General features: G+C 35.9%; 2 protein-coding genes across 9 annotated transcripts in view; one reads left to right on the plus strand and one right to left on the minus strand.

The window, feature by feature from the left end:
* Nucleotides 1-6,359, plus strand: part of PHC3 (polyhomeotic homolog 3) — a 71,231-nt gene extending 64,872 nt beyond the window's left edge. For 4 of the 7 annotated variants that reach the window (XM_081070226.1, XM_081070227.1, XM_081070228.1 and 1 more), the window contains one exon: nucleotides 1,125-3,642. In XM_081070226.1, the coding sequence (XP_080926352.1) occupies nucleotides 1,125-1,279 (155 nt within the window). In that variant the 3' untranslated portion in view covers nucleotides 1,280-3,642. Of the gene's footprint in view, nucleotides 1-1,124 lie in introns of all 7 variants that reach the window. The other 3 variants (XR_013994734.1, XR_013994735.1, XR_013994736.1) reach the window with 1 other exon arrangement.
* Nucleotides 6,360-8,186: 1,827 nt separating this feature from the next.
* The window catches only part of GPR160 (G protein-coupled receptor 160), a 32,970-nt gene continuing 16,366 nt past the window's right edge, over nucleotides 8,187-24,790 (minus strand). The window contains exons 2-4 of one of the 2 annotated variants that reach the window (XM_081070241.1): nucleotides 14,748-14,866; nucleotides 14,579-14,655; nucleotides 8,187-12,479 (exon numbers count right to left, since the gene is read on the minus strand). In XM_081070241.1, the coding sequence (XP_080926367.1) occupies nucleotides 11,393-12,409 (1,017 nt within the window). In that variant the 5' untranslated portion in view covers nucleotides 12,410-12,479; nucleotides 14,579-14,655; nucleotides 14,748-14,866 and the 3' untranslated portion in view covers nucleotides 8,187-11,392. The remainder of the gene's footprint in view (nucleotides 12,480-14,578; nucleotides 14,656-14,747; nucleotides 14,867-24,790) is intronic. The other variant, XR_013994737.1, reaches the window with a different exon arrangement.

Raw genomic sequence — 24,790 nt, forward strand, 5'->3', positions numbered from 1 at the left:
ACATCGTTATTTTATATAAACAAGAGGATGATCGATACATTTGCAATAGAAAGATAATCATTCCAGCGAAGTTGTGGTATTCAAAGGTATAATGTAAGCATTTCCGTTTTTATTGTCCCTTTGAATCTGATTTGAGTAGACTTTAAGCATTCTTAAAATTCATTCTTATAATTTTACTGTCTAAGCAATTTTTTACATTTTTGTATTCTCTCCTCTCTTGGTTCCTTAGTTAATTACCTTCCCTGCTGATTTCTTTATCCTTAGTGAGGAAGTTTAGTAAGTAACCTGACTGTGCAAAATTTGGTAGATAATAAAAACGTTTGAGGTTCCAGTAGATGCTAGCATTGTTTTTGTTACCTGCTAAAGCACCTGCTTTAGACTGAGAGCAAAAATATTGATTATTTGGCAAGATTAGCCAGCAAACTCATAATTTCAATGAGAATTTATGTTTTTTTTGGTCAAAAGTGGAGATGAGTCCAGTGACATTAAGATTTGAAGTTGAAATTACGAATCGAGTTGTGTGATACAATCTTGATGGATTGGTTCTGTCCTGAGTCAACAATAAAAATGTTTTAGATATGCTTGGCAATTGAAGATTGTAAATTAGAATAAGGCAAATGATAATAAAAGTCATGCTCTGGTACATTAGAAAGTATTTCTAAATCATTATTTAAATGGTAGAACATTATATTTTACTCCTTTTACCTATATGTGAAGGATATTTTATAGAACTGTAAGTTCATGACATCTGATAACTAGTTAATCCAACCTTGTTACATGTGTCTCATGCTTTGAGGTGACACCATCGTCCTTTTTGTGAAGGTATGTTTTATCTAGACTGATCAATCTGTCCATTTTACCTGACTCTTACTATTTCTATAATATTATTCTTAGAACAAGAATTCCATGTAAATTTCTTTACCTGGATTTCATATTGACTTTTATTTTCAGAATGCCAAGAAATACTCTCTTCAGGAGTGAACCCAAGACTACCATAAATAAATTTCATTTGTTTCTCAGCCTGTATTTCAGCTACTCAGACCCAGTGAGAGCATAATTGTGATTGTTAGAAATAATGTCTAATTGTTGTGTATTAATTCTAATTTCCTCTGGTCAAATTCCAGGCTGCCAGGATATCGCAGATGAGTTCAGAGCACAGGAGATTGACGGACAGGCACTTCTTTTGCTAAAAGAAGACCATCTTATGAGTGCAATGAATATCAAGCTAGGCCCAGCCCTAAAGATCTGTGCACGTATCAACTCTTTGAAGGAATCTTAACAGGATCATGAGGCTTTGAGATAACAGCAGTTTTACTCTTCTTAAACAAACTTGTAAGGTAAAGGCTCAGGTTGGCCTAGGATATTATCCCTTATGGTGGATAGCCAAGCACATTGGGATCTCTGCATCAAAAGTTGATGTTTCTTCTACAGATATAATTCATCATACATTTTCATAATTAGCCAACATTGGTGAAATTAATTTTACAGGTTACATGCAACATTGAAAGACTTGTTATAGAGGGCCATTGATATTTTTCAAAGAAATGTGTTATAGTAGATAATTTTTTAAAAGGTAATGTTTATCATTAATATAAAGAATCCTTTTAAAAGTAATTTAATGATTTACATTTCTCTTCTTTGATTCAGTTTTCTTATACATTTTTCTACCCTATAAATTTTTTATAAGTTGTCATGAGAGATAATTTAGGAATAATTTAGGAGTCCAGGGATTGGAATTGTTGGCAATGAGTTATCAGTACGCATTTTAAAAACATGTCTGTTAGAAAGCTGCTTTGTCTATAAAAAGGTTTGCATTCTAGCATGAATAACACTGATCTGAAAGTCAGAAGAGTTGGTTTCTATTCCAGACTTGAGCAAGAATTTGGTGTGGCTGAGAAAGTTTCACTGAATGTTTGTACTTTGAGAGCAGGTTTCTGTTGGTATCTAAACACGGAGGACAGGGGTACTGCTAACCGGCCCACAATGCACAGGGCAGGCCTTCACACCACGTTACGCAGCCCAGAAGGTCAGCAGTGCCAAGGTGGAGAAACCCTGATGTCGGAGTAGTAAATGTTTCTCTTTTTCACCCACAGGAATATTTTGAAAAGATGAGAGATGATAAGGAGTACATTATACAATGCAAGTATTTCAGATAGCATCATGTTCTGCTGCAGTATTTTTCCCAGTTTATGCATACTAGAAAAGGGGGCAAAACCCATTAAATTGGCCTATAAAGTAAGGACTGGGATACAGATAATTTGACTCAGCAGTAGATTCATATCGATTATCTTTTATATATCTGCTCCACGAAGGCATAATATGATTATACCCTGTGAACCAGTAGACAGCCTTTGCTGGCAAGGCAATGGTTCGTAGCAGATATGTGCTTGGTCTTTGGATGTTTTTCTAATGTTGAACATGCTGGGTCCATAGAATACATATTCCTTTTTCTTTGACTAAACCCTTGCATCCTTCCTGCAAAGCACTTAGCAAGTGAAACATCTTGGATAATCAGATCTAATTTTGTATGTACATATTTTAGGGGAAACATTTTTGAAGCACAACGTTTCACTGAATAGTTAGTGTTCTGTTAGAATTATGACACTACAACAAAATTGCTGTGGGAGCCCTGAGAGCTTTATAGTCCTGGACATCAAAACTTTGTTTTAATCTTTATCGTATCTTTACCATACAGTGGAAAAGGTTTTAATAACTGAAGGAACATCCACAGACATTTGACAGAAGTTCTTTAAGTGGGGAAGAGTCCATGGGTTTCAGTCATTGCCACTGCTCTTTTCGAAAAGATTGTGTTGAGCTAGTAGAAGACTAAAGATGTCATTAAAGACATCGCAGATATTTATCTTTTGGCTTTGTGTACATTAGAGAATGTTGATTATTTTTATACAAAAATACAGCGGGTAATTTTTTTAATCTTTAGATGCCTCTTGTTTGAATGTATGCTTTGTGGGATTCTTTTGTGTAGTGTTTTAAAAAAAGATGTTTACTGATAGTTACGTGTAGGAGTAGAATGTGTAATATAGTGTAAGGCTCATGTTCCAGACCTACAATAGCTTAGAGTCTATGTTACATATTTCTTTACATCATATTTTTAATTATTGGATTAAAGTTTCAAGGAAAGATAGTTACTCTATAGTCAATTTTCATTTATTAGCAGTTAATATGACATGGTTGTCATATTTGACTTTTCTCCTCATCTTACAATTTCAGAACACAAGTATAGGCTAAGCATTAGATGGTCCACAGTATTGGGGGTAGGGGGTATAAATAAAAATCTCCCCTGGAATTAAAACTTTATCATAGATAATCTACAATTAATATAAAAGTATTTGGGAATAGATTCCCCTTGCAATAATAATTACCTCCCATAACTATATTATCTATAGCCTTTAAGGTGTTAACTTTGAACTATGTTATAGGTTCTTTTATTTACTTCCTTTTCTAATAGGTCGTTACGTACTTACTAACAGCCCCTGTGCTTAGCACTGTGTTAAATATTCAAGAAAGCTTACAGGAGGGATTTCCATTTGAGAGCACCTTATAATATTAAATGTTATAATAATCTTTTTTTTTTTAAGTGTATTGGGATGACAATTGTTAGTAAAGTTACATAGGTTTCAGGTGTACAATTCTGTATTACATCATCTATATATCACGTTGTGTGCTCACCACCCAGATTCAATTCTCCTTCCGTCACCATACATTTGACCCCATTTACTCTCATCTACCACCCCCGCCCCCCTTACCCTTTGGTAACCACTAACTATTGTCTGTCTAATCTTAATAGTCCTGATTTTCTGTTGTCCCCCCTTAAAACATACCAGAAAATATACTGGCAATTTTTAAGTGAGTTGTTTTATTTAGAAATGGCTCATTTGCTTTCAACTGGTAATTCTCACCATTGATGAAGCTAATTCTCTGTAGATAAATCATCTTAATTTCAAAGCTTCAGTTCATATAATGGATCTAGACGATAACACTGGTGTCTACCTCTCTCCTGAGCTTCAAGCAGCTTTACTGTAACATAGATGGGGAGAGGACTGTTGTTTTCATTTTCATTCATATTACTAATTGTTTTTAGGATTTTGAGGAGAGGAAATGACAAGCAGAAAAGGGTATGGGAAGTTCTTCCTACCTTTGCTACCTAAGTTTGCATTTTCTGACTTCTTTAAACTGATGTACTATTTCCCTCTTGAGGAAAAGAAGTCTTACAAGTTTGAAATTTTACTTGCAAAACAAGTAAACAAACTGAGAAAGCTGGTTTGTAAGTTATTTTTTGCATGACGTGGATTTTCATCAAGCCGTGTGTAGGGATGTATGTGTCTGGTGTAGCTTTGCAGCTCTGATATAATTAGTGTAGTACGAGGCAGACTGCTGTCCCAAAACGTCCCTTTTTAAGTGGCACTTAAGTATTTCCATTATGATACTTTTAGTTTGCTGTGGCATCCTCTAAACAGACATTGTTTTTAGTCCCCAGTTTTAGGGCTGTCACCTAGAAGTAGAGAAGGTGGAGTGTGGGAGGAAAGAAATGTTAGTGAAGAAATTTAATGGGAAAGAGGCAGACAAGAGAACTGCCCCTTGTTTATCCCACTTCAACACTGATCAAATTTCTGCACTTTTCAAGTTAATATTCATGTTTTACCTAGTTTTAAATAGAAATTTTTCTTCAGTAGCTCACTGTTTATTTTTGCTTCCTGGTGTATGAAATCAGTATTGTTGTGCCCATGCCTCTGAATAATTTTTGGTAGAGGTAATCTTCATATATCCAGTGTGAAATTATAGTCAGACATTTCTTCAAATACCAGTGTTAGACTGAAATCTATCAAAGTGCCTCGTATCACTCACTTGTTCCATTAAATGTGACAAAGTACCATTATTTGTATTTGCAGGCTTTTGGTACCACCGTGGCACGGGTATGGTAGGCAGGCAATATATAGATTGTATTGTCTTAGGTTGTATTTACATGTGTGTAAACAATTTTGGAAAGACTGAACGGTTACAGATGTATGTGAGCTGTAATGCTATACTCACAGCCGTATCGAGTAGATAAAATCCTGAGTGGACACACTGTTCAAATGCTTTAAAGATCTATTTTCAACCAGAACAGCCTTGTGATATTTTGTGGTTTGAAGACTCTCACCCGTGGTGAATGGCAGGAACACACATTGTATATGTACGGGCATTGAGACTGACCTAATAGCATGAAAGGGCATTATTCACCCCTTACTTCCTGTAAAGCCTCCTCTAGCCCCAAGAAAACTCTGCGTGAACACTTTCTTCTTCGAGACTTTTGCCTGAAAATCCATAGAGAGGATTTTGTAGTGGGGTTAATTTTAGGGAGGTAACTGGAGCAGCTTTCTAATATGTAACAGTCATATACTGACCCATCTATGCACAATGTTTGCTCAGTCGCTTTCCTGGGCACCATGTATGTAACTATCTGGGCCTTGAGGAAGGTTTTCAAGGGGGGAGGATAGGGCAGAGGAGGAGGAGAGAAACAGGCGGAAAAGCATTCCAGACGCAAAAGGATAGTACAGTTAACTGAGTGAGGTCATGTAGTGTAGATACAGCCTTCAATAGTTCAAAACAATTGTAGTGTTTGGATCCCAGTTATAGCAATAACAGTTTATAGTTTTTATTACGTCAAGATTTGCCTGTAATCAAACTCATTCTTTCACCCTCTTTATCAAGTGACCCTGTCTTTAAGAGCATCTTTTATAATAGTTCCAGGGATACACAGTCAGTGATTTTTGATTTCTGAAAAAGGTGACAACTATTATAGCTGGAGAATATTTGTCAAAAACTCAACGGTTAATTGCAATTGGGTTATCAAAATTATAGCGTATCCACTTTCATATATACCAGTTGAACCAACCTTGTAGATTTTTATAAAGAAAAGCATTTTTAAGATTGTATTTTATTTGCTGGGTTGTGTCTCAGTCTAAGAATTGGATGACTAAGAGCTATATAGCTTTCTGTTTATTGGTGTGGATTTCAGTAAACACAAGCCTACCTCTGTTTCTTTGATGGACAGTAGTGTGGATCAAGAAACATACTTTAATACACATTCACTGACACTGGTATTTTATGAATCTATTTAGAACATTTGATTTCATCTTAAAGATTGTGATTCAATTTAGATAAGCACAAATGCAGTATTAGGAAAAGTAAATACGCAATCTTACTAAAATTTAATTTCAACCTATTAAAAGCTATACATCTTTCAAAGAATTTTTTTTGGAAGATATTCTTTTGTTGGAAGTTCAGAAAATGTATCACTATATAATTTCCTTCAGAGCAGCAATATAAGCCATTTCTTTAATAAAACATGTTAAACATTGTATTGTTTTCTTTGGGAAAAGTTTCCTAAATTTTAAAGAATTCTAAAGTTTTACATGTTATTTTTAGAGCTTATTATTTAATCTATTTTAAAATAATAGTACGAGAAAATTTTTTTCAAAGTTGTAAAGCTCTGATACAGATATAATCATTACCATCATATTCCAGAGCAAAACATTTGGCTTTTCCTGAACTTTCACTTCAGTACACATACATTAAAAGGGAGTGAACTCCCTCCTTTTCAGATTTGAAGCCCAGATTCTCTAATGAAAATTCTCCCATTCTACTCTAACATGAACACATTATCTTTTAAGTTCCATGTTTATGGAACCTTTGGAAAATGTCCACAAATGTTTAATTTTTTTCCCTTTTTATAAAGCTCACAAACCTTTAACTTTATTTAAAGATGACAATTTTAATCTCAGATGTTAGAGAAGAGGTACACTAGAAAAATACTGTTTTCTACTGCCTTTGAAGAGTATAACTGCGCTCAGTGATACTGGTGGCTTAAATATGAATCCATAGAAAACCCGTGTAAAGGTTTTAAAATGTATTGTTTAAAAGAGGTATAGTAATGAGTGAATTTAATTTGGGGAAAAAAATCAACATAAATTTAAAACTTATGCTAACATGGCATAGTTTTAAATTTAAGAGTAATATAGGAAGTCCTTTTGACCACCTATTTAAATTGACTCCAGTAATCTTCTTAAGGATTGATAGTAGCCATCATTATTGGCTTAAAGTTATACTTTAGGGAATATTATCCGTGTTAAAATCCATTTTTTTACTTGGAGCTTTAATTGATGGAGCTGAAGAAGTTGGTGTTTATGAGGGTGGTGGTGAAATGAACATCAACCTATTTTATAAACAAGGAACTTTTCAGTCTTGTCTAAAGCAAATCAGAAGTAGCCACTGCTTAAAAAAACCTTTGTTTAGAATGCTATGTTAAAAGTCATTAATTCTTTGTTTTAGGTAGTACTAAATAATCTACTTCAATAGTAAATAATAGATGAACATAATCATTAATATGACGAATGACTGGGGTTTTATATCCAGTTGGTGAATCAGCTGTGTGTGATACCCTAGGCAAGTTACTTAACTTTTAACCTGTTTCCTCTTCTGAATATACAGTATGGAGCTTATACTACTCAAAATGTTGATTTTGGTTTAAATCAACTCTAAGGTACCTTCCAAATCTAAAACTATGATTCTAGGCCACATAATGCGGTGTTTTAAAATTGTTCCTACTTAATTCTCATTTCCTTTTTAATGTTTCATTTCATACTTAAGAGCTTTTGCTAAAAGATAATTATTAAGCATCATTTCCTGGGTCACTTACAGTCTTTGTTCTCCTAAAGAAAAGGTAGAAAATTCAGACAGACAAGCAAATGAGGACATTTTTCTAACTGCTTCTTGCTAGTTAACCATTGGATATGTGAATACATATGAACATAATTATGCATTTATCCATTCATTTAGCACACCATTTGAACACTTACTACTGTGTTTCCCCGAGAATGAGACCTAGCCAGACAATCAGCTCTAATACGTCTTTTGGAGCAAAAATTAATATAAGACTGGGTATAACATAATACTGGGTATAATATAATATAATATAACATAACGTAACACTGAGTCTTATATTAATTTTTGCTCCAAAAGACGCATTAAAGCTGATTGTCTGGGTAGGTCTTATTTTCGGGGAAACAACAGTAGGTGCAATTGTGTGGTATACATGACTTACGGAACTAGTAATAAGTAAACAAAATCTTCCCAAACAAAATTTTGATTGTCATGTAAACAAACATGGACATAATTATTAACGTACTGAATGTAAAGTTGGAATTTTTAATGCATTCGGGAAGGATTAGGCTAGATGACATCTAATGGGTCTGAGTGAATCACATCAATTCATACAACATTTCACATACTAAACATCAATCTACCATATACCTGATTAGGTTACAAAATTAAGGATACCTAACATTAAGGATTTACATTTTGAGACGTTGTGACAGCCCATATTTCTAAGAATTATTATGACACTTGAATCTATTCAAGAGGTGTTGCTATGCAGAGTGTGTGATGGAACAATACAAAGAAGCAGGTGCTAACTATACATTTTCAACTACAAAAGCTTTACACCCAGTATTGACAGAAGTAATTTTTTAAAACTGAAAAACCTCAAAGGAGATGGCTGAACAGGTTTGTTTTTTATTTTGTTTTGGTTTTCTGTTTGTTTCTAAAGCAAGAAAGATTACATAAATTGTACTGTTATTACACATATTTACTTTTTAGAAAGCACACGTTACATAGGAAAAGGTTTCCTTTAAAATGCAGGACTGGTAAACATGAAACAGTTCCATGTTTAAACTGGTAATTATTTGGGGAGTAAACATTGAATGGGATCGATTATGAATTGGGTAGAGATTCCTTACCACTTGAGGATTCTGTGAATTCCTACTGACACAGCTTTACAAACTAACATTGCTCGATACTAACATTCTCCATAAAGATAAAAAATGAAAATATCTAATATTAAAAAGACCTTTTATGCATCATAGTCATAGCTTTCTTTGTGAACCAGGAAAACGTCCAAATATAGGTTAGATTAGAATCTAGAACAAACGAAAACAGAAACACTGGCAATTAACCTTATGATAGTCTTGGTTTAAAAAATTTTTCCATGGCACTGGTTAAAATTTACTTTTAAAATGTTTTAATTTACCCAATTTTTCAAATATTTTATATTGTTAAAATATATGTTGCATAAATATTTTTTGTATATGTATTCTTAAAATTTAAAAAGTCAGTGGGGTGTGCAAAAATGGTATAATTTTGGATGTCTAACTTCCGAGACACTTATCTAGATTCCCAATCACCTAGTTCAAAAGGTTGGTCTTTTGTTTTTTTTCCATGGAAAAAAAGTCAAAGTAGGTTCCAAAAACTTTCCTCAGAGTAAGGAGCGCGGTGGAGACAGAGCTGCAGGTAGTCCAGTGCCCTGCAGGGTGGGTACTGGCAGGCGTTTCAGGCTTATTTGCTGAATTAGTGCTGTTTGTCTTCTTGCGTGTTAAAAAATTTGTTACTGATTTAACAAATTGTTGTGATTTTTTTTTTTAACACTAAATTTTGATGCTTCAAGCACATGTTAACTGATTTTTTAAATTCCTCCTTTGGTTCCTCCCATTGTTCTAAAGTAGGACTTTCGTATTTTTAAAACCTCAAAAGCTGATCCACCCAGGATGAACAGAGAATCACCAAGGGGAAAAAACAGTTTTTACCTTTACGGAAAACAAACGTTAAGATTATATATAGATGTATTCTTTACATTGGATATTGTATTAGAGTCCTCCTTACAGTAAATTAAATAGTTTTAGCACTCTTAGCATTAGTAGCATTCCTAGATTGGTGTCTATAGCTACAGTTTTAAAATGTATAACCTGAAAATGAAGTTAATTTTGCATTATTAAGAGCACATCATGATCTATGTAAAAAGATTGTTCATTTGGTGTATTTTTTTAAAAAAGAGAAGGCACTTTCATATTAACAAGTAGCATGTGTATGAATTTTAGATTTTCATATTTGTTGTGTCTGTATTCAGTGAAAATTAAGCATTCAAATGTTTGTTGATGGCAACATTAACTGTTAAATTAAAGCACCTTATACTCTGCTGCTTAAACTTGCTTGTAATTGCACCTTTGTTACCTGCATATTTTCACATAGAATATTGTTGTAACATTGCTTCATGTGGGTCTGGATGGAAGTTAGTGGGCCTACAGGATCATTTATTTATATTGTTTATAATTCAATAATATATTGTAGACCAGCTGATAAGTTCATTTCTTTACAAATAAAAGCCTCTTCCATTTGGCTGGTCTATTGAATAATTTCTTTTTTTTACTTTAAGCTTATGAAGCATGTGGAATACAAAAAGCATAATGAAGGGTTTGAAATAGTTATAAAATTTTCCTGATTTAAAATCTGCAGAATATAAATCTTTACTAATTAAGTACAATATATTTTTTAATTGTCTTAGTCCCGGGTTATAGCCAATTAGAAAGCAATACATTCGAAGAAAAGTAACAGATAAGTAGAGAGAGCCAGGTTTAGACATTGACAGATTAGACAATGTCTATATAGTTTAAGTCACAAAGTGACTTCGGATTATTCTGCCATTCAAATTGCTATACTCTAGTAGTTCTTAGCCAGGGGCAATTCTGCCTACCAGCGGAGGTTTGGGAACGTCTGGAGACATTTTGGTTGTCTTGACTGGGCAAGTAGGTGCTATTGGCGTCTATCTAATGGGTAGAGGGCAGGGATTCTGCTAAACATCGCACAGTGCACAGGCCGCCTCCTAAAACAAAGAATTATCCAATCCAAAATGTCAATACTGCTAAGGATAAGAACCCTACTTTACTTTTACAGTGTGATACATTGCCAGTGTAATTATGATTTGACATGCAAGTGACATACAAGTTATAACTGAAAATGAATGTGGTATGTCACTACTCCCAATTCTGTAAGGTAAGCAACCAAAACTTGGCTTCCAGGAATATCTGCATTAAGAACAGAGATAGATTTCTTTTAAATTAGCTAAATTTAAATTGAGCTAATCTTCCCCTTATGTTAAAGAATATTCATCCCATGTCACTTCAAGAAAACGATTTTCTTGCTCTGAATTTAATAAAAATGTTTTAAGTTTGTATCTTAACGTCGGTGGCAAATCTAAGATTTACATGACAGTCTGCATCCAGTAGTCTTTTGGTAACACGAACATCAGTATATACAAATGTTAACTCTTCACTTTTGTGTTAAATTAACATTTGTAATAGGCAGTTTTCCTGAACAGGTATAAAATTTTTTCTTGGAATTATTTTGTTAAAAACAAACAAACAATATCATTGCCCCAAAAGACACATTCTGAAAAGGTGTGAAAGTTCATTCTTTATATGTCTTGAGTCATTCTTTCCTGTTTTGTAAAATTATGACTCTTATTGTAGTTTTAAGTTTTAATTAGTTTTAACAAGGCAACATATTAACAAATCATTATTGATATAGGCTTTTCTATATGCTCAAGATTATGAATTGCAAGTGGAATGAAGCAGCATTTCCAGTTGACAAATGGATCCACAGGTAATGTGATGTCTCTTAAATTAAGCTTGTGACAATTAAACCAATAAACTGTAGCAATGAGAAAACTGTTGACAAAGTACAACCATGGAATGTTCATCTCAATATATGCTGGAATCTGTACTTTAAGTAAAAGGATAATTACTTGTAATAGTACAAATGGTAACCAGGTACCAAGAAAACAGATAATGAGCTTGGGTAAGAGTGTTTTTTTAGAACTCATAGTATAACTAGAGTGGGATGAAAAGGGAAAATACAGGATAGTCTCATTCATAAAGGAAGTTATCCTAATAGCCTGTACCAAAGTAATAAGTTCTGACCAAGAGGTTATAAAAGCCATAAATAAAATCATCACCATAGAAAAGGACAGCCAGTAACTTTGAATGCTGATGTAGAAAGGACATTGATAAGAATAAACATTCTGTGCCTTCTGGTTTTGGTAGATAGATGGATCTCCCAAAACATAAACAAAGACTGAAATCCAAATTAAAATCACTGTAAAGAAATAAAATAATTTTTGACACTTAAATGGAAGCTTGGCAGTTTTAGAAAAATTTAGGTAATAATCTATGCAAGCTATGAGGAAAACTGGATAATGCAAAAAGCCATAAGTAAAAGAAATAATTTGAGTGAACAGGCAGATGTGGTATTTAGTAAACCTAATACCTAATAGTACAAAATCCCTGAAATAGGATATAATGGAAATGTTTACCAAAAGTAAAAGATCAATGAATGCGAGTGAAATGCAAAAATAGTCCATAAAATTTTGATAGGTGATTTTTCTTGTCATTCCTAGTGTGAGTATATTTAATAATATTTTTCCAAGTATAATCAAGAATAGCAGACAGTTACCATCTAGAGGCTGATTTGTTTGATGTAACTGGTACTGAAAAGAGCAGTTCTCTGAAGAAAGAGCAGTCATATTTTTAGTGAATTTTCAGAAGGCCTGCTGAAATACATATGATAAAACTGCTTTGCTTTATATTCCAGCACTGCAAAGAAAAGTAAAAAAACACCTGATGTTATCTTGATGCTATCTCTATTTTAAAACTACAAAGCAAGCATTTCTATTTCAAACATCTAATCCAATCATTTTCTCCCCAAAATTAAATAATATAAACAGGAATTTGTATTTCTCATACTTACAGAATACAGAATATGATGTGGAAGAATCAATATGTATACTTTGGTCAGTTTTTGAGACTCAGAACATCCAGAAATCTTAGATCCATAGGAAAATATTATATATAAATAATTACTGAAACTTCTAATAAGTACAGCTTGTAATGACTTGTAAAAAGATAAAATACTTTTACCACTAGAGCCAAAACACGGGCTTCAAATAGCAGCCTGACAGAATTATCACTAATAGCAGTTAACACAGTCCCACGGACTCCAGACGATGTTACCTCAACCCTCCTCTTTGTTTGTCAGGGAATTTTAGAGGTAATGCTTATGGGGCCCTTTAGCAATTTTCAAAACGTTTTAGCTGCAGGATTATAATTCAAATTAAATTTCTGAAGTTCAAAAATGTAACAGTTCAGCTGAAAATAATGGGGACATTGGTAAAGGAGAAAACAAGATAAATATTTATGTTCTGCACACGATCTTTCAAGTATGGTACCTGGAGAGACGAGAATACAGGGAAGGAATAGGGACTGAGTAAGGATACCTGAGAACATTAAGAAGTGCTAGGTAAAGGCAAAGGAACAGGAGTTGAAGTCTGAGTGATAAATGCATTCGGAGGTAGGAAAAAAAGATGATGAAAGAAAGGTCAGAGAGGAAAAAATCAGGAAAGGATGGAAGGAAATTTGAGAAATTTATCCTTAAAAAAAAAAGTCACAGCTGATCCAAAATTGTTTCTGCAAGACTGTTCAACTAGTCTTTATAAATAGCAAAATAAAACTCAAACAATAACAACAAACCCATCCATAAATGCCAGCAACTGGAAATGAGTTAAAAATGCTACATGGCACCTACATCCTTATGATGTACTATCTTGCCATTAAGTGTTTCTTGAGTTAGGAAGACTTAGTGTTCACCTTTTCTGTACTTGTTAAATGTTAAGCCTTAGCAATCTGTTGCATGTTTTAAAAACATGCGTTCACAGGCATAGATGAAGTCATGATTACCACCTTGACAAATGCCACTGGCCTTAAAAGTAGTGTTGCTTAGATGAGGAAGTATAGATGGAGTAATAAGATGACATGAAGCCCTCCTGAGCCAAGAAAGACAGGCTACATTTCAAATAGCAAATGTTGGTTTAGAATGGGATTGAGGGAGGGAAATAGTATGGGTTCATAGTTATGAAGACCCATTTTTTAAAAAAAATAACTTTAGGATAAAATAAAAGAATTATCTGTATAAAATCACTTTATCCTTAATAACTCCTACCTAAAATTAAATAAAGCTAGGGAATCATGTTTAAGTAGGCACCATCTAAGGGCTATTTTCCAAGTTTCCACTTCCTTACTGACTCTGAGCCCAATGGGAAGGCCAGAAAAGCAGGCTCGTCCTTGAAAGGATGGCTGAGTGTCTCCTAGGGGCTAAGGAAGGCCAGCCAAGGTGCCAGGAGGGAAGCAGGACCAGCTACAGCCACCAAAGCACAAGCAAGAATCTCCTTAGAAGAGGACTGGCAGAAAGAAGACAAGTCTGAGGGAATATGTAAGAGAATCGTAAAGCTGGCAGAAGCTTTAGAGATCGGGGAGAGGGGAGGCCCAGGAAAGATACGCAATTGAAGGCAGTAAAAAACAATCAAAAGGAAGTATATTGGAAAATGAGGTTTGGGTCGTTTTGTAACAGTTCCTAAATGTAGTAATTATGGAAGCCCATCAAAACTTGCTTAAATGATACCAATTTTATACCCCACTTCTATAAATCATTAAAATTACTCAAAATTCCAACATTTTGTTCTCTAAACAACCTCCCAGCATGAGATAAAAATCCGTTAATAGGCTACCTGTTTCGAATTTTCCCTTGAAAAATGTTCACATTAACTCGAGGGATTCAGAGATTTATAAGATACAGTTCTTTTCCTGAATAATTTTAAAAACTATATGAATCAACTCATATTGCTTCATAGACAACTTACAGACTTTCAGTGGAAGTCCTTTTCAGGGCCTTTCGGCTTGTTTTGTGAGCTGACCAATTTAGAAGTATTAGCGGGGCCTGAAGAAAACAAACCATAATTTCTCTTCACTGAACCAGCCTCTGCTTTTCTATTCACAACCCAATTAATTCTTAAAACAAAACATACTTACTGTGCTTTTCTCTAGTAGGTCTTTCTCGGCTGTTGATCTTCCTATTTTACTTCAGTTTCCCTGCCTTCAATCATCTTACTTTTGGTTCCTGGCATACCAAAATGCCACACGAAGAAGGTCTACGTAAAAGACAGAAAACAATAAAACTAAGCATCATGAACAGCTATCTTAGTAACTGGATTTCAGTATAACTGCCTCCAGGTCTCTGCTTAGAAAAGCTGTCACTCTCTGTGGTATTGGAGCCCGTAACAAACTGCTTATAATCTTTTTAGCAAAAGGAAGGGAGCGGATACTTAGATTGAAAGCCCACCAAGTACACTGAGATACGGGTGCATATAACATGGCAACTATTTAAAGCAATCTTGCTTATATTGCAGTTTTCACCCACAGGCTTTGGAGTCTAAACTAGCAGTTTTCAATCTTTTTTTGTTAACAGGACCCTTTGGACTTGTTGCACGTTAACATAAGTAACTTTTTGAATGCAAAATCAAAGTGGCACTGTTTCCCATTTCATAAAATGCTTCAGTGTCTGTGGCTCGACAGCAGACAGCTGAATTCTCATCTATAATCAGGTGTAGATATCACACTTCATGGAGCTTTTGGAAAGTCCTCTACATTCACGAGAGTTTGAGAGTGAAAAAAATACCTTTTCTAAATAGGTAATAAACTTCATTAGTTACTTCACAGTAGTAGTATAATCAATAGTTGTGTTATGCAATCTCAGAAAAGTTGAACCAAACTACATGCTGGGAATCCGATGGGAAGATGAGCACAGCTAACAGTGCTCTGGTCTGTTGTGCGTGAAGGGCGAGAGCGCTGCCGCTGGATTTGCTGACGCTGAAGACTGGAGAGAGCAAGGGGGAGAGAATGTAGTGACCTGGGCAGGGGTTTGATGTACCTGTCCTCTAATCCTTACAGTCTTCTAAGGGCTATGTATTCTTTTCCCAGGAGGAAACAGGCTTGGGGGCTAATGAGCACGTTTCCTGAGGCTGCAGTGTTGGAGCTAAAGTGTAGTCCCAGGTCTGATTTCAAAGCTCATTTCTCCAGTAACCCTCAATTACGGCTCAACTCACAACTGGAAATATAGAAAGGGACCCAATTTATGTATGTGAAAGAGCTTTCCAAAAAGGTAACATCCAAATGACAGTGACTCTGTTGATTACTGGTACCCAAAGGACCGTAAATAACTGATCTATTTGGAGAATGTAATTTTATTCCTCCAAAAGGTAAATACATTTTTTTTTTTAATTTTCAAAATGTGGTCTTTGCTTGATATGTCAAAATTCAGTGAAAAAAAATGTCATTCAACTGTATGACAACTTCTGAACAGATGTTTTGTTTTCATTTACATAGTATAATTAGATTCAATAGAGAAAATTAAGAAAACAGAAAAAAGTTAACTTACTTTAAAAACTAGGTAATATAATTTACATAGTAGAAAACTCAAGTTGCAGAAGTGCATACAATGAAAATTACTCATCCTACCTGCTCTTTCAACACCCCTCACCCCCACTCCTCACTATCCAGTCCAGTTTCCCTCCCTCGTTGAAATTACTGTTACCAGTTACTTGTGTATCTTTCAGTGATATTCTAAAACAAAGTTTTAAAAAGAATTTTGAAATTTTCATGTTGCTAAAGCAACTAGCAAGGGATTCTTGATTTGTCCTTCCCCAGGTCTCATTTACATAATGATAACGAGATAAGAGTTGCAAAGGAAGAACACAGTAAAATGTGCATCAGTGAGCTGCCAGACCACAGGAGTAACTTCCACCCACACACACAAACTTGGCCATGAGAAAGGTCAGTGGAGCCAGGCAGGAAGACAGGAAGTAGGGATTATCTCAGAGGAGGAGAACAGGTGACTAACCCAGGGCACAGAATTATACTAGTGCTCACTCATACCTGCTGCTTTTCTGCCTCTAAGCCCACAGGAAGATTTTATTTCCTTGACCTTTACAATTAAGTGGGCCCATGTGGCTATTTCTGGGCAATGGGCCACAAGGCCAAAGATTGTAATTGCAGGTGAGAGCCCCTTCAGTGTTCCCTTTCCCTGACACAAGGAATAAAAAGGCCATGTGTTCCAGACGGGGTCAGCCTGTCAGCCTGGGTCCTTGAGTGAGTGTGTGGAGCAAAGCCCCTGATGATTCACAATGGATATATAGTGTGAACAAAAAATAAAACTTTGTTACATTAAGCTGCAAAAATTTTCTGATTATTTGTTACGGCTTATCCTGACTAATACAATTTCTTACAATTCTCAGTTACCCTTTCCAAATTTTTAACAGCATGTATTACTAATAAATTTTATATATAAATTGCATTAAAAATTACTTAGAATAAAAAAGCTATAGTAGAAAAAAACTATGAAAAGCAACAATGCAAGTATAGGAAAATGGTAAAATCAAAATTCAATTTTAATTTCCAATACATTAATTACTTTTGCATTGTTTTGTTCTGATTTTCTTAATATTTGCCTATTATGAATAACTTTATTCTACCAAATGAGACAAATGTGATGAAACTGTCAAGTTTCTGGAAAGACACTAACTACCAAAACTCATTTAAAAAAAATCCCTATTAAAGGAACTGATTTTGAACTTAAAAACCTTCCCACAAAGAAAACTCTAGGCTCAGATGTCTTCATTGATGAATTCTACCAAACAATTAAGGAAGAAATACCAAACTTAAAGGGAACAGAAGAGGACAGAAACACCTCCCCGCTATTTTATAAGAGCAGAATTACCCTGACACCAAAACCAAGGACATTTCAAGAAAATTAAATTGTACATCAACATCCCTCAAGAACACTGAGGCAAAATCCTTAACAAAATATCATCAAATTAAATCCATCAACCTATAAAAAGAACAATACATCCTACTACATCACAGCCACTGCAAGCTCGTTTTTTAACGTTAGAAAATCAATGGAATTCACCATGTAAACAGAATAAAGGAGAAAAACTATGTGATATCTGAATAGACATACAAAAAGCACTTAAAGCCCAACATGACAAAAACTCTCACAAACAATGGAAGGGAATTTCCCAACCAGATAAAAAGCATGTGTGAAAAACCTACATCCAGCCTCATGCTTAGCGATGAAGCGTGGCCATTTCCCCCCTAAGATCAGGAACAATGCAAAAGTGTCCACCCTCCACTCCTGCTCTACATTTTATTGGCTGTCCAGTGTAAGACGGCAATGATAAGAAATAAAAGGCATGTAGACTGAAAAAAAAAAGTAAAACTCTAATCATGGGTGATAATGATTATGTACTTACAAAAATCTAAGGAATTTACAATAAAAGCTACAGTAACAAGTGCATTTACCAAAGTTGCAGATTAATTTTTAAAAAAATATTTCTATATACTAATGATAAACAATTGGGAAATGAAATAAACATTTACAATAGCATAAAAATATGAAACATTTAGGGATAAGTCTGACAAAGTGCATGTAAGCGCAGTATTCTGGAATTTTAAAACATTGTAGAAAGAAGATCTAAATCCATGATAAATACCATGGATTGGAGGTTTCAGCAAGGTTTTGTTTTGTTTTTTGTTTTTGCAGACATTGGCAAGCTGATTCTACAATTTACATGGAAACGTAAAGGACCTAGCAGAGTTACATAATTTTTAAGAACCACAAAGTTGGAGGTCTTATACTACCTGACTTTAAGACTTGCTATAAAGGTATAGAAATAAAGAGGGTGGTATTAACATAAGGATAGTCCCCAAAATTAATGGAACAGAAGAGAATCCAGTAGTAGACCCACACAGTTATCGCCAGTTGGTGTTCAACAAAAGTGCAAGGTAATTCAGTGGGGAAAAGAAGAGTCTTTCCTAAAAATGGTGCTGGAAAGTGATTATCCAAATGGGAAGAAATTAACCTTAACTTCATACCGTACACAAAAATAAACTCAAAATAGATCATCAGACCAAATGTAGAAGTGAAACTGACATTTCCAGAAAAAAAAAAAAACAGGAGAAAAATCTTTCTGATCCTCCATAGATGTATTAGTTTTCAAGGGCTGCATAACAAATTACCACTGGGTGGCTCAAAACAACAGAAATGTATTGTCTCAGAAGTCTGAAATCAAGATGTCAGCAGAGCAGTGTTCCTTTTGAAGGATCTCGAGGAGAACACTTCTATGCCTCTAGCGGCTTCTGGTGGCTCCTGGCATTCCTTGGCTGCTGACAGCATAACACCAATCTCTGCTTTCATCTTTACACAGTATTCTCCCTCTGTGCACCTCATTCTGTGTCCTTTCCTCTTTTTATAAGAACACTGGTTATGAGATTTATGGCCTAATCTAGTATGACCTTACCTTAATTACATCTGCAAAACAGCTGTTTCCAAATACGGTGACATTCTGGATGGACATGAATTTTGGGACACACTAGTCAACTCACTGCAACAGGCATCGCTTTCTTAGGACAGGCACGTGCACTCGTGCAAATACATGGGTTGACAAACTGGACTTTGTTAAAACAAAAACACTTCTTTTTGAAAGCAGAGTTAAGAAAATGGAAAGGCAGGCTACAAACTGGAAGAACATTTACAACGACTTGGATTCAGAATATAAAAGGACTCTTACAGCTCAGTAAGACAATAAGCCCATTAGAAAATGGGCAAAAGATTTGAACAGAAACATTGGAGAAATGCACAATGAGATACTGCTGCAAACCTCTTAGAATAGCTAAAATTTAAAAGACAATACATGTGTAGACAAAGAAACAGAGCTAGACTTCTCAGGCACTGTTTAAACAGTTCAGAGGTTTCTTACAATGTCAAACATCCAACTACCATTTCATCCATTAATCCTACTCTTATGTATTTACCCAAGAGAAATGAAAACGTGTGTCTACAGAAAGACTTGTCCACAAATCTGTGTAGCAGCTTTGTTCACCATGGTTTCAAACTGGAACTCTTCCATATATCCATCAATAGAATGGATAAATAAATAGTAGTACATCCATACAATGGACTACTCAGCAATAAAAAGGAACGAACTACTGATACATGCTAAACAGGGATAAATCTCAGAAACACGCTGAACGAAAAGAATCTGACACAAACAAATACTGTCTGTGTGATTCCAACTATATGAAATTCTAGAACAGCAAAACAAATCTGTAAGGTTAGATGAACCACCAGTGAAATCTGGGGTCAAGTGGGGGCAAAGGGGTACTGGGGAACTTTTTATAGAGGTTAAAAAGTTCTATATTTGGCACAGACAATAGTTTAGTGGTTACCAGAGGGTAAGGGGGGTGGGGGGAGGGAGATGAGGATAAGGGGGATCAAATATATGGTGATAGAAGGAGAACTGACTCTGGGTGGTGAACACACAATGGGATTTATAGATGATGTAATACAGAATTGTACACCTGAAATTATGTAATTTCATTAGCAATTGTCACCCCAATAAATAAATTTAAAAAAAGGTTCTATATTTGGACTCAAACTATACACTGAAAACAGTGTATTTTACTAAATTTTTAAGGGATGTACATCTCACAATACTGGAAACACAATTAAAAACCTGAAATTAATTTAAATATCCAACAACAGGAAATTGGCTACATAAATTATGATACAACTTCCAATGAAGGATGGCTTTTTGAATAAATGTAATTACTTTTACTCCCTCTCATAATACCACTACAACAGCAGTAAATTGAGTTGCTACCTGATTTTGAAATGAACATGCAAACGTAATTTGTCATTGAGGACACGAAGGAACCAGGTCATTGTGTTTGTAAATTGATAAATACAGGGAAAGAATCAAGCATTTTTCCTGCCTTTTATAAACTCACTGTACCAGTTGGTGATAAAATAGTAAGTGAGGAGATGTTTACTTTTATAGAAGTACTCTAACCAAAGAATGAGTAAGGAATAATAAAATTTGAAAATTTTCATTTTGCAACCCCTGACGTACTAATGGAGGCAGCCAATGATCAACAGCTACTAACATCCCCGGGGGGGAAGGAAGGACGCACCATTGCCCATGACACAGACTTGCCAAAAACTTAGAACCTGATCAGCTTGTACATTCAACTATTTATCCACAAAAAAATAGAGCACAAACGAGCATATTAACCGGGCAGGATGCAGTAAGTAAAAGCCAGATGGTAAACTCTACAGGACAAACAACGTATTTCTTCAAATTGTATCAACGACAACACACAATATTAACCGAGACTTAAGATGTAGCAATGTGACTAAGTGCAATGTGTAGAACTTACCTGAATTCACTGGAACAAAGTATTACATTTATAAATGACAACTTGAAATTTGAACAGTGACTGGAAATTTGAGGATATTAAGGAATTATTATTTGGGGCATGATAATGGTATTTTTGTTGTGATGGGCTGAACTGTCTTCCTTCCCTGACTCAGTGCAACAAGTGACTGTCTCTCCCCAGTTATGGACTAAGAATGGAGGTGTTCTCTCCTGGCAAGTGTAAAACAGGGTCTCTGGACTGTGGGAAGAATTCAGGATGAAGGAGTACAATGCTGCAAACGGAGTCGGAGGAAAAATACACATACGAGAAACTGAGGCTTCTCCAGCCTTCTTTTCCTCACCTGAATTTCAGGAATACCATTATCACAAAACATAAAGATCCAAAAATCTTTCTCTAGTGATCAGCCCAGGAATAAATATATAAAGAGAATGACACTGAGTCTTCCCTAAGGAAATATTCTAGATGATATTCTACCCATAAATATGACACAACATCCAAAGATCCCCAGACATTCAAATAAAATCTCTACTATAAAAAATAAAAACCCGCAAGCAGAAAAATAACTTGTAGGAAAAAGATACAATGCTAGAAGAAAACTTTATTTAGAAACTCATTGTTTCCAGGGAGAAAATATTGCATCCATGAAACAAGGAGACTGTTTAAAACAACAGAAAACAAAATTAAAGCTGTCCGGGGGAAGAAAACTATGATGGCAGAAATGATAAACTGAACAAAAGAATTAGAAAATAAAGTTCAGGGTATTTCCCAGAAAACATACAAGAAAATAGAGAGAAGGATAAGAGAACCAATTCAGCAGGTGCAAAATCTGAATAATGGGAGTCACAGAAAGAGAAAAACTGAAGGGGAAGAAATCAAAGAAGAGAAAGCTACACTATTCTCTAGAACTGAAGGTTTTCAAAAGTGAACAAGTCCATCAGTGGCCATCTCAACGGAAGAAAACAGACCCATACCAAAGCAAATCAGAAATTTCAAAACGATAAGAAAGAGAAGAGATTACCAGTTTCCCAAGAGAAAATAAAAAAAGATTTCATATACAGAATTGAGAATAAATTGAAAATGGGCAAATTAAGGGAAAGAATAACACATTTACCCTGATTCATAGGAGACGTACCACTGGGTAACCAAGTAGCAGGTGAGGAGAAGTACCTCTTCAAAGGGTGTTCCAACTTGTAAATGAAAAATTGCAGACGCTAAATTCCACCATTTTGCAACCAGCTCTTCTCCCCCAACCTCCCACCCATGAATTAACAGATGGAGACGTTAAGCACCTACTGCTATTTTCATCACAACGGGAGAGAAACCAGACATTTTGGCCTCCTCTAGACCAAACCTGAGTCGATCAAATCTCTGGATCCAACTACCAATTTGCAAGACATGCTGAGGACACAAAACTGGAAACAATCCAGATTTCTATCTACAAGTGAATGGATAAACGAAACAGTGGTACACCATTCAATGGAATACTACTCAGCAATGAAAAGGAAGGAATTATCAATACATGCAAAAACACGGATGAAATCTCAAAATAATTATGCTGAATGAAAGAGGCCAGGCTGAAAAAGAATGTATGCTTCATGACTCCATTTGTGTAAAATCATAGAAAACACACGGTCTATAATGACAGACCATTAGTTGCCAAGGAGATATGGAGGGGCAGGAGGGAGAAGTCACAAAGGGCACAAGGACCTTTGAGGATAATAAACGGGTCCACAATCCTGACAGTGGTGGTATTTTCATGGGTGTAGGCATATGGCAAAAGGTATCAAACTGTACACATTAAATACATGCAGCTTAGTGTATGTCACTCATACTTCAATAAAGCTGTTTTTCTAAAAAGGAAAGAAATAGAGAGCACAGCGGACATACTGACACAAATACAGAGGACGTACTGAGCTGTTGCATGAGTGTGCAATCAGCAAAAGTCACACTGGAAAACTAAAGGTCAAATGGTCCAGTTCTTCAATAGGACAACAAGGGGGCAAAAAAAGGAATGGAGAAGTAATCCACAGAGTAAAAGAGACTTAAAAGACAGGGTAAGACTAAAGTACACAGGGGTACACATTTGGGTGCTAAAACTATTTTTTTGAAATGCAAGCAAGTGCTTACTGTATTATGGGGAAGAGGGGTTGGTTCTGGGAGAGGTCACCCGAAAGGAGCTTCTGGAGCCGAGTTCTATCTGTTATCTGAGAGGTAGTTACAAGGGTGTCTGCCTCACGGTAATTCATTAAGCTGCACACTGTTGTGGAGGCTTTCTGATTCTGTCTTATTTTTCTGTAAAAAGATATTTAAAAAGAATGAGAATACAGTCAGGCTCCTCCACGACACTGGAAACCAGAGATACTTCCAACTCGAAGGAACTGGTACGCTCAAATATAAACACCACTTCCTGGCATAGAAACCATAGCAAAATCAAAAGAAAACAACAAACTGGGAAAACTTTATCAAATATTAATCTCCCTCATTTATAAAGACCTCAGAAATCAAACAGGAAAAAGATAAAAAACCCAATAATGAAATAGTAAAATGTGCAAAGGATCTGAAGAGACGATTCACAAAAAAAGGATAAATGGCTATTAAATATAAGAAAAGATTGTCAGCATTGCTCATAAAAATTTTTTTTCCAAACCCAGAAATTTCAACTATGCTGTTTGCCTCTTTAGAGACAGGGCTGCGGACACCGCCCCTGTGAACACCTCTGGACGCCCGGCCCGCACATGCTCAGCGTGTCCCGCAGTGTGGCTTCGCTGGCTCCACGGTCCCCCGTCTCACTCAGCTGCACGTCACTCAGGATCTCAGTGGTGCCCCTGGAGATTTTAGTGGTGATGCCCACAGCCTGGACGCAGAAGGTCTTCTCGGGTCCCTAAACAGTGTTCCAGGCTGGCACACTGACTTCTAGGGGGCAGTGGCACCTTACTGGCCAGCAGCATGTCGCTGATCTCAGTGAGGTCCTTCTTCGGGAACACACAGCTCACATTCCCCGGATATGAGGCCACAATGTCTCTAGAGCTGGGATGATTTCCAGATGCCCTCGGATGGCCCTGTGCCCATCGTTCTCTCGAGGGGAGACGTGCAGACCTGCGGCATCTCCTGGAGTCCACACTGTCTGCTCCCACGGTGAGGCAGTCTGGGTAATGACCAGACAGTTGATCCTAAGGAAGTAAGTAGTTGGACCTCCAGGTGCCCCATCTTCCCTGGGCATCACAGTGGTGCGTCGGGGACTGCCCTGCGGGGTTTAGAGATGATGGCACTCTCACAAGGACGCCTAGTAAGAGCAACACTGGCATTTTTAAAGACTCTAGACCAATTGTCTTGCAGAACATTGCACAATCTAGATTTGTCCATGTAACTGTTGCCTCAGTACTAGATAAACATTTTCCTCAAGAATGCTTTCTGAATTATGCGTCCCATTCTGTCAGTTTGTCTCATCACTGGTCATGTGAAGTTAGGTCACCTAATTAAGGAAGTGTCTGTGAGATTTTTTCTATTATGGGGTGCCTTTTCCCTTTTGTAATCAATAACCTCTAGGGTAATACCTTGAGAATGTTGGACTATGCTGTTCCACAACAAAGTTTCACCTGAGAGTTTTAGCATCCATCTGTCATCCTTGCCTAAATCAATTATCACATTGGGAATTATAAAGCATTTTCTTCCTTCCTTTTTTTTTTTTTTTGAGGAATATTGGGGGACAGTGTGTTCTTCCAGGGCCCATCAGCTCCAAGTCAAGTCACTGTCCTTCAACCCAGCTGTGGAGGGCACAGCTCAGCTCCAAGTCCAGTCGC

Source organism: Rhinolophus hipposideros (assembly GCF_964194185.1).
Source record: "Rhinolophus hipposideros genome assembly, chromosome: 2".
Lineage (NCBI taxonomy): Eukaryota > Metazoa > Chordata > Mammalia > Chiroptera > Rhinolophidae > Rhinolophus > Rhinolophus hipposideros.